This window comes from Nanorana parkeri, unplaced genomic scaffold (genome assembly GCF_000935625.1).
Source record: "Nanorana parkeri isolate BGI_ZX_2015 unplaced genomic scaffold, ASM93562v1 scaffold515, whole genome shotgun sequence".
Taxonomy (NCBI): Eukaryota; Metazoa; Chordata; class Amphibia; order Anura; family Dicroglossidae; genus Nanorana; species Nanorana parkeri.
The window spans coordinates 694,427-719,631 of record NW_017306783.1 but is presented as its reverse complement, the minus strand read 5'-3'; the positions used below and the strand labels follow the sequence as shown (position 1 = coordinate 719,631).

At 45.4% G+C, this 25,205-nt stretch overlaps 1 protein-coding gene across 1 annotated transcript in view; it reads right to left on the bottom strand.

Moving 5' to 3' along the window:
* NUP133 (nucleoporin 133) overlaps nucleotides 1–25,205 on the bottom strand; it is a 508,027-nt gene that overhangs the window by 248,872 nt on the left and 233,950 nt on the right. Inside the window, exons 12-13 of the mRNA XM_018561308.1 lie at nucleotides 17,322–17,479; nucleotides 9,087–9,166 (exon numbers count right to left, since the gene is read on the bottom strand). Of these exons, the coding sequence (XP_018416810.1) occupies nucleotides 9,087–9,166; nucleotides 17,322–17,479 (238 nt within the window). The remainder of the gene's footprint in view (nucleotides 1–9,086; nucleotides 9,167–17,321; nucleotides 17,480–25,205) is intronic.

Sequence of the window (25,205 nt, the reverse complement as noted above, 5' to 3'; positions counted from 1 at the left end):
TGTTCATCACTCAAGAATTTGGCTGTGGCCTCATTAAGCCACCCATTGGTTATCCCAATGTTAAAACACATGTTCTCATGCGTTGTTGAGTCATAACTTGTAGAATCAGCCAGTAGTGTTAAGATGCCATGTCGGTATTCAGAATAATTCCAAATTACAATGCCTTGTCGGCAGGTTTTATTTTGTTTGTTTGTGTAAAGGTGTCGATCGATGGAAACTGGCCTGTTGGGATGAAGTTGCTCTTTAGTTTGAATGGAGACACAACATGTGCTGGATGGCTGGGTTGAGAAATGCTGTTTGATCTTTAATGATCTTTCAAATTTTTTTTTTAATTCTTTATTTATAAACAAAGAGGGATACAGAGAATATACACAAATAATCTGGGCCACATGGCCGCACTTCGATCCAAGGCAAAAAACAACCTGACGATTAATGTAATGACACAGAACCATGGGAACATCTCAAACAATATCAGAGAATATAAAGTAAATATTGAGTATAACAAGAACAATACGATTCAGGTTGGACTCTCTCCATCCCATCCCCTCTGGCATTTTGTGTTTCTAAAAAAAAAAAGGGAGACAACAGTGCTCCAGGCATACCGCGGGGTCCAGCCCACTGCCGTGGAGGGCCAGTACCAAGTCGGTCTATTCTAAAGGACGCACATTAATTAAACAAACAAAACATAACATAGATTAGAAAAAGGGTAAGAAACATAAAACACACAAGGAGGGGTAGGGGGAAATTCCAGGTGGTGGTCAACTCCAGGACATCCGGCACGGATTACTCCAATCCCTGTCCTGAAAAGGCAACAGGAGGTCAGCCGGGACTCGCTCCATCTCTATCCTCCGGGTCTGCACATAGTAGCAAAGTCAGCTGAGTCCCTGAACAGGTACCACGCGCTCCAAGTAGTTATGAATCTGGCCTGGGTCCCGTTTAAGGAGGAGGTCAAATCTTCCATCAGTTTAATCTCCTCCACTCGGCTGACCCACATTTCGACAGATGGCCGTGTGACTTGCTTCCACAATGCCGGAATACAAGCCCTTGCCGCATTCAGCAAGTGGATCAGCAAGGAACCTCGGTAGTGTTTATGTGAGTGTGGAGGAGATACAGCGAGGGAGTGAACGGAAGTGTGAGGTCTGTGATTTTGCCGATCAGTGTGGCGATCTTGGACCAGAAAGGTCTGACTTTTGAGCAGGACCAGAAAATATGTAGCAGGGATCCCGGCTCTTCCCCACAACGCCAACAAAGATCAGATACAGAGGGGTACATCACATGGAGTACATCACATGGTGGCCGTAGGGACTCTGTACCATCTGGTCAAAAGCATATATCCTGCTTCCTGGTACTTGTTCGACACTGAGGATCTGAGGGCAAAACATATCATACGGTCCATCTGTCGGGGGCTCAGATCCACTCCTAGATCAGTGGCCCATTGTCGAACAAAGTACGGGTGGGGCAAGTCTGGGGGATTGCGGAGGCAGTTCATTATGTGGGACAGAGTGTGTCTAATCGGCTCAGCCTTCAGACATATGCTCTCAAATTCTGTCAATTGTCTCTGAGGACATGTCTGCCCCGAGAATGAACCTAGGTAGTGTCTGATTTGTAAGGCACACCACAACCGCAGGGAGGGTCGGTAAGGGTCTGAATCTGGGCAACTTGTTTCCATCGGTCTGTATCCCTGAAGTGATATACTCTACTCATCCCTGATGTCTCTAGGGCTCTGGCCAATGGGTTATGCAGACCCGGAGGGAAGTGCGGGCTCCCTAACACCGGCGTCATGGGCGATGGAACAGGAGAAAAGCCCGGGGAGAGGAGCACCTTGCATGCCACTAGCATCGTGGCGCGAACTAAAGGGTTCGTCCAAGAGGAGAGCGGCAATTTCGGAGATATCCACGGGGTACCATGCAACGGGCAATCCTCCTGCTCCAAGGCCACCCACAGTTTCTGACCTGCTTTACAGCACCAGTCCACAATCACTGCTAGGTGGGTCGCTCTGTAATAAAGAGCAGGGTCTGGAAAGCTCAGTCCACCCGCCGCTCGGGGTCTGGATAGGATCTGATGACGCAATCGGGCCCTTTTGTTCGCCCACAGAAAGGCTAAGAAGTGAGAGCGCAGCTGTCTTAGATACGTAGCCGGCAGTGTAATAGGTAACGTTTGGAAGAGATAGAGTAGTCTGGCCAGAATTGTCATTTTTAAGATGCTATTGTGACCCATCCACGTAAACGTGGAACGGTCCCAGGACTTCAGGTCTGCGACGATGCGTTTTTGAATGGGGATGGAGTTCAGAGCGAAGGTATCCTTAACGTCTGCTGGGATAGATACTCCTAGATATGTGATGTAAGATGACGCCCATTTAAACTGAAAAGAACTCTGGAGGCTGCATAGGCGGCTGGCAGGGATCGTGATGTTAAGTGCCTCCGATTTACTGAAGTTCAGTTTGAAATTGGAGAGACGTCCATAGGTCTCCAGAGCTTGTAAAATATTGGGCAGTGATATTTCTGGGTTTGATACATAGAGCAGGAGATCATCCGCATAGGCAGCTACTTTCTGGTGACCCACTTTGGACTCCAGGCCCATGATATCTGGGGATGCCTGTATCGTCCTGAGAAGTGGTTCCAAGGAGAGAAGGAATATAAGAGGGGACAAAGGGCATCCCTGACGAGTACCATTCGAAATGTCGAATGGCTTCGACAGGATCCCATTTACTCAGGCTCACTGTACTCAAATCCTACGGCAGTGGTCAATCCATTGCCTCATATTGATTCCCAGGCCCACATGTATTAGCGTCTCCCTCAAAAACGCCCAGTCAACCCTGTCGAAAGCTTTCTCCGCGTCTAACGACGGCAGGAGAAGAGGTCTAGACATGGAACGTGCTAGGTGTACCACATTCAGGGTCCTGATGGTGTTGTCTCGGGCCTCCAGGCCCGGGACAAAGCCAACCTGGTTGCGGTCCGCGAGCTCACCCAGAAATGGGAGCAATCTGGAGGCCAAAATACGTGTGAACAGCTTTAGGTCAACATTTAGCAATGAAATGGGTCTGTAACTGGCACACTGTGCTGGATCCTTGCCCTCCTTCGGTATGACAGAGATCTGAGCTCACAAGGAGTCCCGGGGTAGGGTATGCCCCTCCAGGACGGAGTTATAAGCCAGGACAAAGTGATCACCCAGGAGGTCTGGGAACTGTTTGTAGTAAGAAAGGGTAAGCCCATCCGGGCCTGGAGCCTTACCCGATTTTGATTCTTTCATGGCTCTATCGAACTCAGCTCGAGAGATGGGTTCTTCCAATGTCTGGCTGCCTAAGTCCGTCAGGCGGGGTATACCCGAATTGATCAGGTATTGTTTGATCACTAAGGCACGTGCCTCGCAGGGGGACGAATCCATGGCCGGGTTTAGATTATACAGTTTTTGAAAAAAGGCATGAAATTGGGTTGCTATCTCATCTGATCGGGAGATCAGGTGGCCGCTCGTGCCGCGTAGGGAGGGTATGAACGACTGTGTGCACGAGAACTTCAGGGCGTTGGCCAAAAGACGCCCTGGCTTGTTCCCGAATTCGTAGAACGTGCGTCGTGACCTGGACAATTGGGCCATCACCCTATCATCAAGAGCTCATTGAGCTCTGCCCTAGTTCTGGTTAGAGCCGTCAAAGTATCAGTGTTTAGTGTCTGTTTGTGACAAAGTTCAAGGGTCCGTAAGTGTGCATACAGATCCTCCACTCTCTTTAGGCGTTGGCGTTTACGCCTGGATCCCAGGACGATAAGGGAACCCCGTATCACACACTTGTGTGCTTCCCATGCCGTCAGGGGGTTCTGTGTGGGAGACGTGTTGTCCCTAAAATAGCTAGCTAGGTCTGATTGTACTGAGGCCGCCATGTCGGGATCCTGTAGCAAGGACTCGTTCAGGCGCCACGAAAAGGGCCAAGGCCTCCTTCGCCCACGGAGACCTGCAGGTGTACGGGGGAGTGGTCAGATATTGTCGAGGTGGCAATCGATACCCCCGATACCAGAGGCAGGGCGGCGTGCTGTAGTAAGAAAAAATCTATCCTCGAATATGACTGATGTGGGGCTGAATAGTGGGTGTAGGCCCGTAGGGTCACGGATCGATCAACTGAAGGTCAAACAGAGTCCGTTTAACCCGTCTACATTGTGCATGCGTAATGTGGGATATTCCCTTGGAAGAGTCCATGGATGGATCTAGCACCATATTAAAATCGCCTCCCACCACCCAAAGTCCCTCAGCAAATGTGAGGAGTTGGGGCCATAAAGAGTCCAAAAAGGTCACCTGTCCAGTGTTTGGAGCATAGACTGCCACCAAGGTCACCCTGTGGCCATGAAGGTCCCCCTTAAGGAACAGCACACGTCCCTCCGGATCTGCATAGTGGTCAACGTACGTCCATGGGATCGATTGCGCCATCACTATACTAACCCCCTTAGATTTGGAGTCCGGGGAGGGGGCATGGTAGGCAGTGGGGTATCGACTATTGCCCAGTCTGGGGATGTGTCCGCTCTTAAAATGGGTCTCCTGTAAGAACGCCACATGGGTCCTGGAGCGCCACAGTTCGTTCAATAAACATGACCTCTTTTTAGGGACATGAAGGCCACGCACATTGAACAAAGTGAGTCTAAGTTCAGGCATTGCAAATGCTATACTTTAATCTAAACAGATAAATAAATGACAGGAGTACGACACCTCGTGTTACTCTTCCGGGGCTCGGTGACGGATGACTCCAGAGAGAGACAGCGGACCCAGCCGACGGTTATCCAAGGTAACGGGCAGACCAACACCTGGAGGAGAGGGGAAGACAGAGACAAACAAGAGATTGGAAACACACGGAGGTGAGAATATTTCTGACCACCGTGTGGGGAAAGTGCACACACACTAAACAAGAGTGTACCTATGGTATAGCTCCGTGTAGGAGAGGAAACACTCACAACGGGGGAGTAGCTTGAACACAGCGACACGGGGGGCGCATGCGCGCGGCGAGACAAGATGGCCGCAGCTTAACCTCGCTCTGCACCCCGCCGAGACCGTAACGGACATACCGTACACATCGCGGTAGCTGACACCCTAAAAACATCCGCAGTGAGTACCAGATACTGAGCGGCACCTACCCATGTCGGCGTCGGGCTCCCACTCGCGGCTCCGGTCCGTCAAGGAGGCACTGGCGCACGCAACCTCCAAGAAAGCATTACAGACCACCTCTAAACAGATCACCGATAAGGTGACACGGGAAATCCGGGAGCTGGGAAAACGCACGGCAGACCTGGAGGCCCGCATGGATGTAACCACTGCCGCCATGGATTATCATAAGGAACTGGATCAGCTCCGGGACGACAATTCCCAACTGATGTTAAAACTGGAGGATCAAGAACACAGCGACACGTAGAGATGCATCCCAGGGTGGGTAGGTTGTGGCAAGATTAGCTATGTGTAAGCTATGACCCGCCCCAACCCTGAGTACCCCGGAACCAGAGAGTCAACCAACTCAGGGGTTACAGAGGCATTACCTGAAGGCCCTAGAAAGCCCCCCGGGCCTGTACTAGAACTTAACTCGTCTCAAAACTGCCGATCAATCAAGTGAGAAGACATGCATGAAATAACTATAACTCAATGATGATGTGTCGCCTGGCCTGGAGAACCGCCCCACTAAAGGGGAGGTCATGCAGTCAATCAGGGTGTTTCCCAGGCCACACAACCCAATCCTGTCATACCGTTAAACGATCTCCGTGGTCAAGCCAAACCACTGCAGTTGTTAAGGACAATGTGTCACACTGTAAACAAAAAGGTATCAGTATGTACCGGCCCTATGTGCAAAGTTAAGGGAGGTCCTCTGCAGTCAGGGTGAGCAAGGACTCAACTTGGGGATATATATTCTTGAGATTCGTGTCGGCAGTCATCAAGGCGAGTCCACAGGAGAAGAACAAGGTCAAATCAAATCCGGGGGACAGAACGATTCCGCGTAGATCTGGTGATTGGCACGTCAGCGGGTATGATTCAGGTCTCTGGGTCCATGGGTCGAGCTCTCCGAGATGGTCGTGTTGCAGACCTCTGACGTCTTCTGCGACGCCCCAGGGGCCTCCCAGGTATGGTGGATGAGGTCGGATCCAAGGAAGGAACCTCCAGCCAGTCCGGCAGCATCAGGTCTTCGCATTCCAAAAAGGCGGTCAAATCTGGAACCTGGCGAGGGTGAACCAGCCTGAAGTGGTCCCCTCTGCCAATTAACAGTGAGAATGGGAATCCCCACCTGTAGGTAATCCCTTTAGATTGCAGCAGGTCAGTGAGAGGTTTCAAAAGACGTCTGCGGTATAGGGTCTGTGGGCATACGTCAGGAAGGATCAGGACTTCCGCTCCGTCAAAATCCACCGTCCCCTGTCTCCATGTTCTTCACAGTATCTCCTCTTTGATGTTAAAGAAGTGTATTCTACACAATACGTCTCTGGGTCTGTTAGCGTCAGCCCCCATAGGGCCCAAGGACCTGTGAACTCGATCCAGCTCAATCTGCTCTGTCTAATAATGAATTAAAGATGGCTGTGACCGCCCCTCTCAGCTCTGGACCCCCTGTGGCCTCTGGGATTCCCTGCAACCGCAGGTTGTTGCGGCGGTTACGGATTTCTGAATCTTCCAGCCGCAGCTGCATCTGGGCCATATGAGACTGCTGACTTAAGATGGAGTCTTCCAAGCGGGTCACCTTGCTCTCCAGGGCGCGGTCCGTATCCTCTAGCACCTCCAGTCTCCTCTCATGTTGTTCCAACCCCGCACGTACCTCCGCCAAGTCTGATCCGAGGGAAGATGCCAGCTGGTCTATCATCCCCTGCATGTCGGCGCGCGTCGGTAGTGCCGCCAGGAGAGACCGGAGCTCCGGGTCTACACCTAGGCCCGAGCGGCCTAGCGGACGTCCGTGCTCGCGGTGAGGGCCCATCTGATCCCAGAGCAGGTGAGAAGGCCGGGGAAGCCGGGTGGAGCGGAAGTGTCTCCTCGTCCAAGAACCCGGAGGCGTCATGGTGTGGAGAGGCTTGGGTACGTCTCGTCGGGGTGGAGTACGCGGGCGCCCCAGGCCGCTCCCACGGCTGAGGCCTTGAGTCCTGGGGAGATACGTACGCCTCCATCCGGGATTGTTTTTTCTGGTTCGTATGGGCACGGGGTGTCTTCGGTGCCTTCCCGGTACGCTTCATGGGGCGATGGGGCGGGAGGGAGGAAGATACACTGCAAAATATACCCTGGGTCTGCAGGGCTCAGGAATTTAGCTGCTACTCGGCGCCATGTCCAGGCCACGCCCCGATCTTTCAAATTTAAACATTTCAACTTTGAAACAAAAAGGGTCAAAGCGAGCCGTAGGACAGAACGATAGACCTCTAGAGAGGAGGTGGCACTTGCTCTCCGTGACCAATCTTGAGGATAGATTGATCACTGGGCTTTCCATGGGGGACACCCTGTGTTCGATCTAGTATCAAAGCTTTTTGATTGTGTGTCCCCTCCTGGATCGTCTTTGTCTGGTACCTATGATAAAGGGAATCTCGGATCTCTTTGTTTAGTAGCCGATCCCTCAGGGAGGCTGGAATCACTTTCAGTTGATGGGTTTTCTGTAGGCATGTCACTTCTAGGGGTAAACACGCCCTTCTTGGTAGTCAAGGTTTACAAGGCATAATTTATCTTGTTTTATCTGACGTGTCTGTCCGTGTATGATGTCACTTCTTTCTCGATTCTATCCAGATCACTTGCCAGAGAGTCTTTATTGGTATATCTCTCTTAGATAGTAGCCTCCAAGGCTGATAACTCTCTATTTGCTTGGCAGAGCTGTATTTTCACTTCCTCGATCACTAATAGCATGAAGTTTAATGAATTCTGGGTGGCAACCTCGCACCAACATTCACAAAATTTGTGTTTGTTCCTTCCAATTGTTGGTTGGTTAGTGATCCTGATGCCTCTCGGTATCCTTTTTGTTCTGTAATATCCAGACAATGTCTGTCCATGCAATTCAAGGTCTGGTTTCTTCTTCTTTAGTCGCTTGATCTCTCTGCATAGGTTAATTGGAGTATCTGTCCCAAATGCCTTAGTGGTATTCGATGGGAAAAGAATGGCTTCCACCTCATCCGCGGTGTAAGAAAGCCCACTACTGCTTTGTGTTGATGAGATTGCTCCAGTCTCGAACTCCATGGGTAATAATGTTCCGTTCAACCCGAGCTTTAAAGCCCTTGGATTGCTTCCGAAATAGTCCATAATAAAGTCCTATTAAGGGTTATGCAACAAAATAGACTGGGGGTGCAGAACAAGTAGATGCCAAGTTCAGAATATAGAAATAAACTTGTTGCACTTCTTAGCGGATGCCCAGACAGGTGAGGGTGCTTGTAGTGACTGTGGATGGCACCACTGGTTACAGGTATCAATTGAAGAAATGCCACCAGCACATTTTGCAGACTAACTGTACAATCTTTCTAAAATCACCTTTAAATTTAACAAAACCTAATACAAGGACCTACTTTAATTAGCCATTAAATTTGTATCAGACCAGGCAGGCTCTTGTACTGCACAGTTGTAGGTAGATCTATAGATATTGTATAATCAAACATGTGTGCTGTGCTTAAAAAGTGTATGTAAAGTCGCAACTTTAGTGAGCGAGGAGAAATCCTTTTAGTAGTCACTAGAACTAATGATGATAGTAAAAAAAAAAAAACAATAAAACAAAAACAAACCTTAGACAGGGTTTAAGGCTGGGTTCACACCTAGGCGTGTCGAATATGCGCGTTTGTCGCACGTTTAGTGGTTAAAAAAAACCACACGACAAACGCGCGTTTCAGAGGGCTACCTGGCTGTATCCCAATAGATACACGCGACACATAGGCCAAAAAGAAGCTCCTGTACTTCTTTGGGTGTAGGGCGTTTTGTAGCGCGTTCATAAGGCCTGTAATACGCCCAGGTGTGAACCATACCTATAGGAAATAATGGGATTTCGTGTTTGAGCGTTTTGCAGAGCGTAGGAACGCGCTACAAAACGCCCAGGTGTGAACCGGGCCTTACACTAAAGGTTCACTTTGTACTTTAGGAATTTTTCACATTAAGAGTAAAAAAATTAATACATATGACAGTACCTGCAATATTGCAAAAAGGCAGCCTTCAGCAACTTTGTCTTATCTTGATGAATTGTTTCTTCCTTTTCCATCAGTGCAACCTTTGTTGGAGAAGAGTCATTGCTTTTTTCTGCATTACACTGCTGGCCTCTGTACTCTGCATCACACCACTGGCCTCTGCACTCTGCATTGTTACTGATCTCTGTTCTCTGTGTCACACCACTGACCTAGCGGAGTTAAGGGCGGGGCACGGTAGGGGTCAGGTGGGGCGACTGGTGGCGAGTAACTCTTAAGGCCTGGCTAGTAGCTCAGGACTTGAAATTTTGAGCCCTGCTATAAACAATGTGCAAATATGATACATATTGGATATACAGTGAGGGGAATATCTCAAAATTGGAGCAGACAAAATCTGGAGCAGCCATGCATGGCAACCAATCAGCTTCTCTTTTTCATTTTCAAATCTTAACTGAGCAAACTGGAGAGAGAAGCAGATTGGTTGCCATGCACAGCTGCTCCAGATGTTGTGTTCTCAAGTGTTGATGAAAAAATGAAATAGCCCCAGGTGAGTAAATGAGGCTCTCGTGCCACAACTCTTTTTGCCTCCCTTCTTCCTATACACAAATGCAAACAATAGTAAAATTAAACAACATATGAGACATATATGCCATAGGATCAAAAAAGGGTTTATGTTGTTTTTCACATGACTACGTGTGTAAGAAAAAAAAAACAAAAAAACAAAACACAAGTACACCCTCTAAACTATGTGCCTATCAACACATAAAAAAATCATCTGGTCCTTAGAAGTTCTTAAAATTAGTTAATGAACAACACATGACATATTACACTGTTTTTTTTTATTTTACAAGCATAAAGCAAAAACGGATAAGTTATGCGTAACAAAGTACACTCTTACTGCTTCCATAGGATTTAGGAGGCTAAGTAGCAGCCAGGTGCTGCTAATCAAATGTCCTTGATTAATTGATCAGCAGCAAGTATGACCACATGTAAAAAAAAGCTGACATTTTAGCAGTTTGCTGGTCTGAAGCATTCAGGTATGTGTTAACACATTGTCAGGGAGGCACAATATCAACAATGATATTTGTTGCTGACCATCAATTTAAAGTCAAACAATTTAAAATCCATCATCTATGGGAGATTGTCCCTTCCTGATCTCTTAAGATACTTTGCTGCAGGCCACTTAGTTAGACTGATAGTCTGGTGTAGACATGCTCCCTTTAAACAATGGGCTCCAGAGAGGAGAAGGATAGGCAAACTAGATGTATTTTGCCTATCCTCTGCTCCAGATCACAGTGGTGTTTTTCTTCTGTCCCCCCGTCTCTTAAGAATTATCCCCTGATGGGCACCACACTTTCTGTGTGTGCTACAGCTTTTTCACAATGTAAACTTGTCCATGAGCAATCTCCACTTTACCCAGTCCTCGGACATCTCGGGACTCCTGGCCTTTTAATGACTGATCCAGAGGGTATTTTAAAACTTGACTTTTGGAAGGCATTTCACTTGCAACACTTCTTTCTAATGTTGCCACCTGCTAAGGATTGTCAACATTAGTTGTCTCCTTTGGAATGTTTATGTGACTCAAGGTTCCACCAGGCATACTCTTTCTAGTATTTATACTATTTTATCCACTCTTACAAATAATAAGAGCCTATTTCATTACTAACTGGGAACGAGATCTTAAAACATCTTTTAGAGATGAACAATGCCAAAATACTTATTTCACCATGAGATCATCATTTGCACAAAACACCAGGAGACTACCTATAAACTTCTTAGTAGATGTTATCGGAAGAAGCCAGTGCTCTTGAACAGACTTTACCCTGGGGTCACAAATATTTGCTGGAGATATAACTCGGAAGTTGGCATCCTACTGCCTGCATATTTTCTGGACCTCCCCGATTCTATCACACTTTTGGTCTTCCGTCTGTTCTATCACCCGGAAATTTATGGACTTCAATCTTCCGGAGGATCCATCATTTTTCTTACTGCATAATACCTATATGACCAGGAACATTTACTCGCATTCGGTAGTTCGGCATCTCCTAGATGCAGCTAAATCCTGTATCCCCAGCCTTTGGGGGACTTCTTCCACCCTTCTACATCTGTGTGGATACATAGGGTTGAAGGGATCAGAAAGATGGAAGACTTAGCTCTCTCGTCCCAAAAAAGGCACACAAGGTACTTTAAAATGTGGTACTATTGGTTAGAATTCATTGAATCATTGGAGGGTCAAACACTATTGGTTGGGCAGACTTCATGGGGACTGCCAAGAGATTGATCTCTCCCAAGCCTTTTTTTCTACCTCATTCTTTTCACTCTCTGTAGTTCGTTGGGGTTTTATCTCCTTTTTCCCTTTCCCTCTGCGCTTTCCAAGCTTGTTTTGTATTACAGAGGGAGATAGAGAGAGAGGGAGGGGGGAGGGAGAGGGGGGAGGAGAGAGAGGGGGGAGGGGATATCTGGGACTGATCGATCTATATTCAATATCCACAGCTCCTAAGCGGTTGGAAAAACACCTGTTCACAGGTTCTCTGTCTAGCCATTCACTTTGAGATTTGGATTGTATCAGCAATCAATATTGTTGACTAACCAAGTAACACTTGGTGTGAATGGTTAAAGGTTAACATCTTTTTGTTAAAGAGGAGTTTGTTGCATGGGATTCTGAAATTGCAAAAGATTTCGGAAGTACTTACATATTAGATAATTCACTTGTTGCTGTTTTCACTTTGGATTTCGTTCCAAATGCTTGAAAATACCCTTGCTAAGGCCTCAAAATTTCCACTCGCCCCGTCGCAATTGGCGAGTGAAAATTGCGGGGGGCGAGTGGAATGTCAGCGAGGGGGTGCACCGCTGGCGGGACCAGGGATGGGACACTACCGCCGCGGTGATCGCTCGCTTCTGTTCTCTCATCTCTTTATGGGCTGCTGCAGCTACAGGGCGGCCGAGAAGGAGAAGAACTGAAGCGAACGATCACTGCGGCGGTAGTGTCCCATCCAGAGCCGGCACTAGCTCTCTGCGCTCTCTCTCCTCCTGGCCGCTGCAACTTCAGCTCCACGAAGCGGGCACTCAGAGAGGGGGCTCTGATCGCACCAGTTATCGCCTCCTCTCTCTCCTTTCAGCCGCTCTGAAGCTGCAGCGGTTGGGAGGAGAGAGAGGGAGCACTGACAGCTGCGATCAGAGCTGCCTCTCTGAGTCTCCATTCGTGGAGCTGAAGCTGCAGCGACCGGGAGAAGAGGGAGGGATTGCTCAGCAGTGTGTTCAGAGCAGTCTTAAAGAGGCCCCCCCTCCCAGTCCACATCTTTTGGACGTTAATAATCTGAGTTGCCCCACTCAGTTTGCCCGTCGCTTGCAGCCATATTGAGTGGGGCACTCATATTAATAACGTGCTGGATTAGTCTGACCCAGGGGCGGACTAAGCCCGGGGGCAGGATGGCAATTGCCCCCCGGGCCTCTCTGATACCTTTGCAAACGCCCCCCCCCCAAGCACTTCATCTCTCCCCTCTCGGCCACTGCAGCAGCAGAGCGACCAAGAGGGGAGAGATTAAATGCTTACGGCGGCAGTGGGGGGTGTTTGCAAAGGTATCAGAGAGGCATGGGGCAAATTGCCACCCTGCCTCCGGGCCCAGTCTGCCCCTGGGTCAGACTAATCCAGCACTTTATTAATCTTACTGCCCCACTCAATATGACCGCAAGCGACTGACAAACTGAGTGTTCTGCTCTGACTTTAAGACTGTGGTGGCGGGGAGAAGAGAACAAGAAGCTGGACTGCCATGGACTGTGCACGCTTCGATTGGGCTCCTTGGCAGCCACAGCAGTTTCCTCGGCCCACCTCAGCTGCCATTGGTGGGAGAGGAAGAATGCCGAACTGCAGTTGGCCGGCTTCTGCTGCGCAGGAGAGAGAGCACCTGGAGCCGGCTGGACGTGTAGGAAACCTCGCTGCTCCCCCCACCATCATCAGAAGAAGAGGTCAAAAGTATCTGTAAGTCACTGTACTTTCTTGGTGACCTCTGCACTGCATTACATACTGATCTCTGTACTGTGTACTGACCTCTGCAATGTGTGTCACACCCTGACCTCTGTGCGTCACATTGCTGAACCGGTGCACTGTGCTTCACACAGCTGGCCTCTGTATTCTGCATTGCACCACTGACTTCTGTACTGGCGTTGTTACTGATCTTTGTACTCTGCGTCACACCGCTGACCTGGCGGAGTTAAGGCCGGGGCAGGGTAGGGGTAAGGTGGGGCAACTGGTGGCGAGTAACTTTTAAGGTCTGGCTAGTAGCTTAGGACTTGAAATGTTGTGCCCTGATCTAGTCAATCACAGCTGTAACCATTTTGATTAATGTGTGGGGCCCATCCAAATGAATGCGAGTGTGATTATGTGGCGGACAACATTGTCAACACTTTTTAATGAAAATGTGGCAAGTTGCATAATGTTGATCGTTCATTGTATTAACTTTGTTGGAATATACTTTTTCGTTATTTCCTATGTCTGTCCTGGTCTTCTAAGTAACCTCTATGGTTGGCAATCCTTGCAGTTGCTAACAATACTGTTTTTTGTAGTTTTGTTTGGTTACAGACCGGGCGGATGGGCAGCTATATCCTAAAGGGGTTATTTAATGAGTGATCTGTTCTCTGGAGGACTCCTGTTTTTTTTTTTTTAACCTCTGTCCCCCCCCAAACTTTCCTGTAGCCACTTGTATCCTCTGCCACAAACAGGGCGATACTTGGAATTTCCTCAACTTCCTGGTCGTGGGGAAGGGTACTGAGGGCAGAGGAGACGTAGGGTCCTCCTGCTAACAGTCAACTTGTGACTGCAAGGGTGGGGGGCGTGGCTGGTCGCACGTTGTGTGTGTCTATCTGAGGCTAGCTGAGGGCACGGCTGTAAGCGTGCACGCATGGGTGCCTCCACAGCAGCTGGCTAGCTAGAGGGGGTGGGGCTAGCGGTTTGGATACCACTAAAGAGCAAGGGAATATAAAAAATAAAGTTAAAAAAAGTTTTTTAAAGTCAGTCTGGCCTCCATAAAAAAACACAAAAAACAAAAACATACAAAGTGGCGTGAAAAGAGTGTAACCTCTCTGAATTCTATGGACATGACAAACATCACCTGTTCTTAGTAGGTCTTAAAAATTAGGTAAATATCACCTCACGGTGAACAACACATGACATATTACACTGTGTTCATGTTAATTTTACAAACATAAAACAAACATAGCCAAAAGAACACCTTATGATTTAAATGCTTGCAGAACCACTATTAGCAGCCTCTCACATCACTGTGGAGGAATTTTGGCCCACTATTCTTTTAAAGGTTGTTTTATTTCATTGAGGTTTGTGGGCATTTGTTTTGCACAGCTCTCTTACTGTCCCACCACAACATTTCAATCAGGTTAAGATCTGAACTTTGACTGGGCAATTGCAACACCTCAATTCTTTTATTTTTCAGCCATTTTGTTGTAGATTTGCTGGTGTGCTTGGAATTATTGTCCTGTTGCGTGACCCAATTTCAACCAAACTTTAGCTCCGAGACATTAAGCCTCACATTTGACTCTAGAATACCTTGATATACAGAGGAGTTCATGGTCGATACAATGACTGCAAGGTGCCCAGGTCCTGTGGCTGCAAAACAAGCCCAAATCATCACCCCTCCACCACCGTGCTTGACAGTTTGTATGAGGTGTTTGTGTTGATAAGCTGTGTTTGGTTTTCACCCAAATATATCCGCGTTGGTCTTATCAGCCCAACGTATATTGTTCCAGAAGTCTTGTGGTTTCTTAAGATGTAATTTTTTTTTCTAATTGTACGGTCATGAACTTTAATATTTAACATGCAGACTGAGACCTGTAGAGTTGAAGATATATATTTTGGCCTTTTGTTTTTTTTCCACAATTTCTCTCAACATTGCACGGCCTGACCTTTGGGTGAATTTGCTGGGACATCCACTCCTGGAAAGATTGGCAACTGTTTTGAATGTTTAATTGTAAATAATTTTCCTCACTGTACAATAATGAATTTTAAATTGTTTGAAAATGGCCTTGTAACCCTTCCCAGATTGATGGGAAGCAACAATTGCTTCTCTAAGATAATTGCTCATGTCTTGCCTCCTTGGCATTGTGTTAATACACAGGTGAATGCTCCAGACCAGCAAACTGCTATAACTTCAGGCTTTAATAGAGGTGGTCACACCTCCTGATAATCATGGGCATGTTTTTAGCAGCACCTGGCTGCTACTTAGCCTCAATTGCTATGGAAGCATAAAAGGGTATATTTAGTTTTTCAAACATAACTTCTCCATTTTGGCTCTGTTTGTAAAAAAATAATAATAATAATCAGTGTAATATGTCATATGCTGTTGTTCATCTGAAGTTGCATTCACCTAATTTTAAGACCTGCTAATGACCAGATATTTCACATTACTGAATACAGCCTAGTGCTAAATAAACCCCTGTAGCCTTGAGAGCATTCCAAGCATCAAAAAGTGGAGAAATAAGTTCCACAGGTAATAGTGGTGTCTATTTTTTTCCCCTTTACTTGACATTTCTTAGGCACAGCTACCACAGCTCAGATTTTCTTTAACAAATGGTTTAACGATTCCAGGATATTTCAGGTGATTGAAAATGTTTTCTTGTATTCATCCCATGACTAGTACTTTTTCCACTATTTCACAGCGCTACTTGGAGTGTCCATTTGTCTCCGTGCTGTAGGTAATGCCACACCATTGAATAACCAGAAGCTAGAACTTCACAAATACATCTGTTTTAATACTATACTCCTTGACTACACTCAGGTGATATCCATTTTCTTATTGTGTGACTTTGGCAAATAATTTATTGCACCAGTGAGGAAGGGTTAATACCTGTGTCTCCGCTGCACGCTCCCGCCCGAACATCTAAAAATTTCTCGGGCGGCCGCAAAGGATCTTTTGGCGGGTGCATGCACGGTTCAGATGTCCCGCCAGGAGATGAGGAGAGACACAAGGTAAGTATATTGAGCACCGTGCACCGCACAGATTCGGTGGGACATGAAGCGAAGATGAGTCAGCACTGGACCCTAACCAGCTCTGGAGGGACAGCTAAAAACTACAGGAAAGAAGATCAGCTTAAGAGGCATCATTTAAGGTAAGTCCTTACTTTAGCACTATGGGGGTGGGGAGGGGAGGAAAAACTTTAGCCTTTAATGTCACTAAGATTTTTGGTTTGCTCCCCTGATGTCACAGGTCCTCTTCAGTTCTTGGTGGTACTGTACCACTAAATAAACTGGTCCAATTTGCTGTAACATTTTCCTGTGAGTCCAGACAAGGCTGTGCATAGAACATGTGGAGTGGGCAATATGTTGTTCAGGGACTGTATTGATAACCAAGCCGGTTTATTGCGTCAGACAATATCAATGTCAATAAAGCAACTAGGGGAGTTGCAAAGTACATGCATTTACTGAGTTCCTAACTTCCTGCTTGAGTTTGTGCCTGCTCGACTACAGAACGCACCCTTATGTTACACAGGTGAGGAGAGAGGGAGGTATTCTGTAGTCCAGCAGAGAACTGGGAAGAAGTGACTCAAGAGAAATTAGGAGCAAAGAGCGGGCAGATCAACAGGCATTTGTTACGTACTTGAAGACAAACTTGTAGGTAATATGCAAGTATGCACCGAAATGAAATGTCAAAACCGAAATGAAACCGAAAATGTTTTTTTAATTTCAACCTTTTAAAAATATGTTATTTATTTTTATAAACTTATTTTTTTTATATTTATTCATTAATTTTTTATTAAATATTTTTATGTTTTACTTTACTTTGAGGGGCTTCGGGGAAATATTATGACAGTTTTTCTCCATCCCCGCTGGGACACAGAGCAGCCCACAGAGAGCAAGGATGGATGCACCGCTGTATTGGCCAGAAAATGGCCCTTTCGGCATTATGACAAAAGTGCCATTTCTGACTGATATATATCGGTGCACCCCTACAAAGATGTATTGCACTATTTAGTCAAATTCAATTGGATTGGTCCTACAATGTTAAAGGTGATTTACAGCTTATACAATGCAGCTTTATCAGTCATAAGGTCCAAAAACAATATTTTTATTTTAACTGGAAATAATGTCATTGGGCAAGACTGACTCACTTTTGTGTGTAATGTGGGTAAACTTGAATGGGGTCTGCATATTCATTTTTCTACATAGACAGGTTAGACAAATCTCAACAAGAGATAATGTGCTCTACTCAGAATAGGGAGATTGCCTTTTACCTGATTGCTGATGGCAGCCAGTGATGATGACAATGCATCTTCCACTTCTTCTAGCAATCCCGATGCATTTTCTCGAGGAACTATAGTAAGAAGACCACTCTTCCTGGTAAAAATGATTGGCAGATCAGCACAAGTTCCAGCTCCAATTATATAATCTCCTGAAAAAGAAAAAAAATTGCCATATAATTTTCATAAGCAAAACAAAACTCTAGCTATAGCATACAGTTGTGCTCACAAGTTTGCATACCCTTGGAGAATTTTTAAAGAAAACATAAATGAGCAGGCAAAAAACCTTTTATTTCTAATGGGATTTTAAATTCAACAGTAGGTCATAACAGAATGGCACAATTAGAAACCAAAACATTGCAAATAATAAAATAAAAATGAAATAACCCCTGTTCAAAAGTCTGCATACCCTTAGTTCTGTTATTATTTTTAATCAGATTGTTTGCAAAACTGAAAAATCTTTCAATAAAAACTAACGAAAGGCACAGCAACATAGAGGAGCCATCAGAAACACAATAACAATAAAAACATAGAAAACAGAGGTATACAGATCACGCCAGGCTACTGTCACCATTTCACACTAGCAATCCAAACAAAAAAAGGTTATAAGAAATAAGCACAAAAGGGATCCTTAATTCACAAAAACAGTATATTGATATGTTATACTGACATGTGGGGAGTAAACATACTTAATTCAATTGTAGGGGAAGACAGGCATCTCAACAATCTGCCCCAGATAGCATAGTATTTAGAAATATTATCTCTATGCCGATAGGTACGTTTTTCAAGAGCTATCAACCGATCTAGCTCCTCCATCCACACGGGCACCAAGGGGACTATAGAAGACAACCACCAGAGAGCAATTACCCTATGTGCTGCAAACAGAGCCCTAGATACAGCAATCATAGTAAGATCATCCCACGGAGAAGAGTCAAAGGCCCCAAGTAGTCAAGCCAATGGAGAACAGGGACATTGGACCAGAAAAACAGCATCATTACAATATCACACCAACCTAGAGCAGCACCATAGGAGAGGGATAAGAGAAGATGGTTCAACTCCACATTTGGGAAATTTAGAGTGACTCCTGATACCAATTCTAAGGATAAACTCTGGAGTGCGATAGATTCTATGTAGAATAAGGAGCTGTGTCAAATAGTGAGAGGATAGGGAAGACATACCAATCGAGCAAAGGGCTGCCGCCAATCCTCTGCTATTTGACCTATATCCGATTCCCAGTCAGTTTTACATTTAAGAGGGTATTTTCGCAAAAAATGGCTGTCCAATATGCCTGTTTAGAGGCCGTTGCCACTGCCTGATTGTGACCTGTCCGGATCAGGTACGAGGCGATCCGGGACCGACCAAAACACCCCCCCACTCGACTGGGGGTATTGGCTTGCTGGATGTGACCCTCAATTATCAGGCAGTACACCCTAATAGAGTGGTCAATTAGTTTTGCCATACAATGGGTGCATATGGAACCTGGAGCATCTTCAATACCTCCGTTAGGCCTCCCATGGCTATCTTGCACCTTGCCGGCGGAGCTCTCAACATCCTGATAGATGCCATGCTCCGCATCGTGCGAACAGTCTTTTGGTCCTCTTTGATTTAGACTTTCCCTTCTTCACTTACCCAGGCGATAGGTGACCCCAACTTTCCCACTGGCTTAGAAAATAGACGCCTACACGGTCTTTTGCAGGCGCTTAAGGTTAGAATCAGGGGTTTCTATGTTGATGGCCACTGGCTCTCGGTGACGTCTCTTCAGCTCATGACTGAGCCTCTATTGAATGTCTAGAGTGCCTATCGGCTCAGACATTTTCTCCTTGCTATCCCTCCCTCTCTGAAACTTGGGAGGACCCTGAGGGCCTTCGAGGACATTTGCAGTCGGGGGGAGCTGGTTCGTCATGCACTGTCTTTGGTCTACAAGCTCCTAGTCACCCCATCTTCAGAGTTTATTCCTCCATTTCTTGTGAGGTGGGAGGGTGCATTTGAGATGTTCTTCTCCCCTCAACGAGACACAATCCTGTATTTCGCTCATAAATGCTCAATTGTCAATAGATTTTAGCAACAGGGATACAAAATGGTGTCCCGTTGGTACGGTGTCCCACATATTCTTCACAAGATTAATCCTGCAATTCCCTTAACTTGCTGGAGAGGTGGATCTGCTGTGGGTACAATGTTACACATTTTTGGTCATGCCCTACCCTGATACACTTTGGAGCGAGGTGCAAGACAATTATCAGATGGTTATGCCAGAACTGGAGCTACTTCCAGCGCTATTTCTTTAACATATGATCAACCATGCCGTAAATATAGATCCTCCCTGTCCATTCATCTGCTTAACGCCGTAAAAGCATGCATTACACTGCTCAGAAAATCATCACTGGCTCCCTCGTTGTGATTATGGTTCTCTAAGGTCAATTAAATCTATCTGCTGGAAGATCTTACTGCCACCGTCCACAATACAGAAAAGAGATTTTTTTTCCTTTCAATTTAATTTATTTTTTTAATTCAAGTTTTTTTTTATTGAAAAATTGCATAGATACAGTGCAACATTGTCTAAAGTTGGAACATATGTGTTGCAACTTTCAACATTACAATTTTCAAATGAACAAACATCACATAAATGGGGAGTAAGGGACAGGAGAAGGGGAGGAGGGATAGGGCCTATTGTGACCAATAGGGGTTATTATACGAAAGACATTACATTAATCTCGTACATTGCATATAATTCAATGTATTTTTACTGAGAGTTTTTTCAGTTACCAAAGAAAATATAGAACAAAACAGCATATAATAGAAGACAAAAAAACCCCCCCAAAAAACAAGAACAACAGAAGTTCCAATAAACATCATGCAATATTGCAATTAAGAAATGACATAGGCATATCAATATAAATAAGAAAAGAACACCCAAGTGGAGATATACCAAATTAGTAGAAATAGAAGGTGGTCCTAGGGTCGTACCCCGAAAGCCCATCAATGGGGGCAAATGGTGGCCCACAACCCCCATTTATTGTCGAAACGTTTTGTAGAGTCGTCTCGGAAGGACATTATCCTCTCATACTGATTGCACTATCGAAAGGGTTTCCTAAAGAGGATGGTAGGTCTGCACTTTTCCAATGTCTGACAATAGTCAACTTAGCTGCCAAAAAGAAGTTTATTATTACATTTCTGGCCACGGGTGGGATGAGATCAATTCCCAGGGAGAACAATGCCAAGGCTGGATGGACAGAGTACGAGTGTTATTCCGACAACAGAGGAAAGAGTCTGAAAGATCACACTCCAGAAGCTTTGCAGACATTGGCACTCCCAGATAATATGATAGAGGATCCCAATCTGGCCACACTCTCTCCAGTACAAAGGGGACGAGGAAGGGAACATTCTAGACAATCGCTGTGGCGTATAATACCATTGAAGCAACATTTTGTAAAAGAGTTCCCATATGTCAACACATTTAGTGGCTCCTAGAGTAGAGGATATAGCCCGTGACCATTGGTCAGAAGGAAAAGAGCGATTAAAGTCTCTTTCCCAGTATGAGATAGATTTACATTTCGTAAAATCTCACTTGCCCTGGAGTGCAAGGTAGAACAAGGAAATGTCTCCTCGTTTAAGGTAGTCCGCAAAATAGTAAAGCCATAGTCGGCTAGGAAGATGACATTTAGGTACGGTACTGGATTTTAAAAAATTTGATAACCTAAGGTATGTAAAATAGTGGGTGTATGTCAAAGCAAACTGGCTACATAGGGTATCAAATGGTTTAACCCCTTCATGACTGAGGCCTTTTTTTCATTTTTTGTACCCAGGTTATATTCCACATTTTAGGCCTGAAAATTACTTAAAACCCCCCAACATTATATATTTTCTGAATGCCAAGACCCTATAGAATAAAATGGTGGTAGTTGCAAATTTTTATGTTGCGCAATATTAGCGCAACTCCTTATTAAACACCCATATTTAGTGAAAAATTTAATTAAATGCCCCAAAACACAACAAAATACCCATTTTTTTAATGAAATATAAAAGATGAGGTTACAACGTGTAAAACGATACCCAACATGCCCAGGTTATAAATTGCGTGCATCCATAAAACGGCGAAAAACCCCAGTACCCCAAAAAGTCCATAGAAGACGCTTTAAAAGCCCCCACAGGTCATCAATTTAGAGATACCCCAAAATACTGGCCCTAGAATTATTGCTCTCACTCCAGCGTGCGCGGCGATACCCAACATGTGTACCCTCCCCTCCCCTGCTCCCCGTGGACACCAAGATCGCCGGTCCCGGACCCGTAGGAGGGGCAACGGAGCCCGGGAAGCACGGCGGGGGTGTCCCCCGGGGGGGGAAGGGGCAGCCCCTACGGGACGCAGAAGCGATCTGGCGACAGGTAAGTCGCCAGGATCGCTTCTGTTGTAAAGCCGACAGTCGGCTCTACAAGTTTAAACATCCCGGCGGCAAAAGTCACCGGGAGTCTGTTTAAACAGCCCCAATGCTGGCGACGTACACTGTACGTCGTCAGTCACGAAGGGGTTAAGAGAGGCACCCTCAAACAGGTCCTGTACTGAGTAGACCCCACACTCAACCCACCCAGCAAGGGATAGGTCGGGAGGGGGGGTCAATAACTCAAGGGCCTCTAAGGGTAGTAATACATCCTTGGCCCCTTCCGATGTAAAGACTTCCTCAGGCAGAGTTCCATGCATGCAGCGATGCTTGCAAGCAGAGTGGGAGTTCGGCTATCAAAGCTCTAGGTAATAAATGGGCCACAAAAACCAGAGCCGGGTTACGCCCAGGGACCAAAGCCTGTTCCGCCTCCTGCCACAATTTAGGTGTGGTGGTACATAGCAACCGTTTCAGCTGGTCTAGGAGCACCGATTTATAATAGTGTTTTAAATCTGGATAACCCAGCCCTCCAACTTCTCTACCTTTAATCAGGATAGCATGCGAGCGTCTCAATTTCTTACCCTGCCAGATAAAAAAAAATGGTTTTATGTGGTTTAAGTGGTGGATGTAGCTATTTGGGAGTGGGATTGGTAGAGTCCTGAACAAATAGAGGAGCTGTGGCCATGCCATCATTTTGAACGCAGCCAGGCGGGCCGACAAGGATAGATATGATTGTTCCATTTGACCAAGAGTTGTATGTAATGTAGTCAAAAAAGGTAGGTAATTTTTACTAAACAGCTGTTTGACTGATCTAATAAGAGTTATGCCCAGATATGGTATGACTTCTTCTCTCCAAGTGTATGGAAAGGAGGCTTGAAGGTGGTTCCTAATTTGAGGGGACGCCCCCAGATCTAGAATAGTGGATTTTGAAGCATTGACCTTGTAATATGAGATTCTGCTGAAGTAGTCTAAAAGAGAAGTTACTGCAGCCAAGGAGGATATAGGGTTAGTTAGCATTAAGAAGATATCATCTGCAAATAAATGAACTGAGTGGGATTTTTTGTGAAAGGTAAAACCTGCAATATTGACATGACTTCTAATGACAGCAGCCAAGGATTCTATTAATAGGTTAAAAATCAATGGTGACAGGGGACATCCCTGTCTCATGGCATTGCTGATGTTGATACAGAGAAGATATTTTGCAATACCTGGAGAGCATGGGCGCACTATACTACCACTGACTCTGATCTGCGGATTGTGACCTCAGACTTTACTCAATGAGGTTTCACTCTTGATGGGTTGCGTGCACTGGGCCTGCTTCGGGTAGCTGTTCTATGTCTGGTGTCTGACGTTCCAGGTGTCCATGGACCAGAGCGAAGGGTGGCCGATGACCACTCCCCCCCCCACCCCTTTTCTTTGAACTCCTGTCTTCCTTTTGTTTCTTCAATTAGCCTTTTTTTTTTCTCTTCTGAGTTTTACGGTCCTTCAGTTAGACCGACTATATCAGTCATTTCATCCTGTGCTTAGAATTTTATTTTGAGATGTTCAACTTTTGATGGTATTGATGGTGCACTAAGCACATAACTTGTTAGGTTTGTTTAAATATGTCCAAAGCTACTCTAGAACTCATATCTGTTCTACCATAGTTAAAGTTTGGTCCTTGTGAATGATCGACCTGGATTGTTATTTTTATATTACAACATTTTATGGTACATTGATTAATATTCATATTTTACTGTACATCTTGCTTCGACCAATGCTTGCGAGCATCCTATGATGCTTTGTAACCCTTTCACTTAGTTTTTGTTAACGAGGAGGGGGGGGGGGAAACAACTTAACTGTTTCTCCGCTGCTCGCTCCCATCAAAATCTGAAGCTTCATCCTGCGTGGCCGCTCGAGATGGAGGGGGTGCATGCGCAGTAGAGATATTCGGTGGGGAGAATAGGAGAGACACAGTGGAGCTGAATGCACGCAGCAGGGAGCGTGCATGTCGGACAGACACAGTGGGACAGGAAGAGACAGGAGTCTCCACTGGATTAGAGACCGGCACCAGGGATTGCTGAATACAAGCGGAAGGAAGATGCTTGGAGTAAGAGGCATCATTTAAGGTAAGTCCTTAAAGCAGCATGGGTGGAATATGTTAAGAGCTCTTACGATGACAAATGACAAGTACACTCAATGTTTGAAATATTGTTCCACAAGAATAGTACTAAGCAAGCCTGTAGGGAGTGAGATACCATCTTAACATAAGCTTCAAGGACAGTTCCCAAAGATTTAGGTATTTGGTTGCCAATAATGTTATTTTGAGAGCTGTGCTCCACTGGGCCGGAGAGTAATGAGAATGTAGGTCTTCCTCCCATTTTTTAAACGGAAGATATCTGGTAAATGAAAAAACTTATCCTGTAATATCCTATACATCAAAGAAATACCTCTAGTTTTAGCATGCAAGTTATGGTAAAATGTTCATAAATTATTGGGAAAGAGCACATCTGGTAATTTTATCTTCCCTAGTAAGTGGCAAATTTGAGAATAATTCCAATTGGGGAAGACAATATTGACTATGCAATTCTGGGAAAGATTTAATTTTGTTGCAATCATCTAAGTCATAGATTTGGGTGATAGAGCTGGAGCTCATTTTCTTGTGATTTAAGTCAGTTATGAGTATGTCAAGAATAGCAATAGGTAGGGGAAGGCGCATAGTTGGTGTTTCCAAGCCCCAATGGATGCATCTATAGGAGGAGATATAGGGTCAGTGGAAAAATCTAGACCTATGCTGCCCAATAGAAAATAGATTAGAATGTGTTGGGGTATTAGAGATTGTTCAATTTCCCACCAAAGGATATAAGAAGAAAACAAAACCAAGATTTAAGTTGATCTAAAATTACTGCAAAATAGTAATCTTTAAGATCAACCATTCCCATGCCCCCAACACGTGTTTAATACGTTGGACATAAGAACTCCTAGCTCTATTATTCTGCCAAATATATCTGCAACAAAGATCTAAGAGTCTTAATGTAACAATTGTTCATAGGGATTGGTAGTGCTCTGAACAAGTACAGAAGTTTGGGGAGGGTCAACATGTTAAAGGCCGCTGAACGTCCTTACCAAGACAATTCATGACTAGGTAGCATCTTAAGATGATTTTGTAATACACTCAAACATGGAAGGTAGTTTTCTTTAAACAGTGAGGCAGTATGAGGTGTGAGAGTGGTTTCTAGGTACGAGATTGCACTAATACTCCAGGTGCAGGGGAATGAGTAAAGCTGCCCACACACCTTACAATTTATCTGCAGATTTTCTGTGTGGATGGAGTAATCTCCACCTGAAAATCATGTCATCAGCAAAAAGTTGCATCTTATGTCTTTGAAAATGGTCCCATTAGACAATTAAATATTAGGGGGGACAAAGCCAAATCTGTGCAGAACATGTTCCATGCATGTCCAATATATTCAAAATATATACATTGATATATATACTGTATATATATATACATTGATGATATATA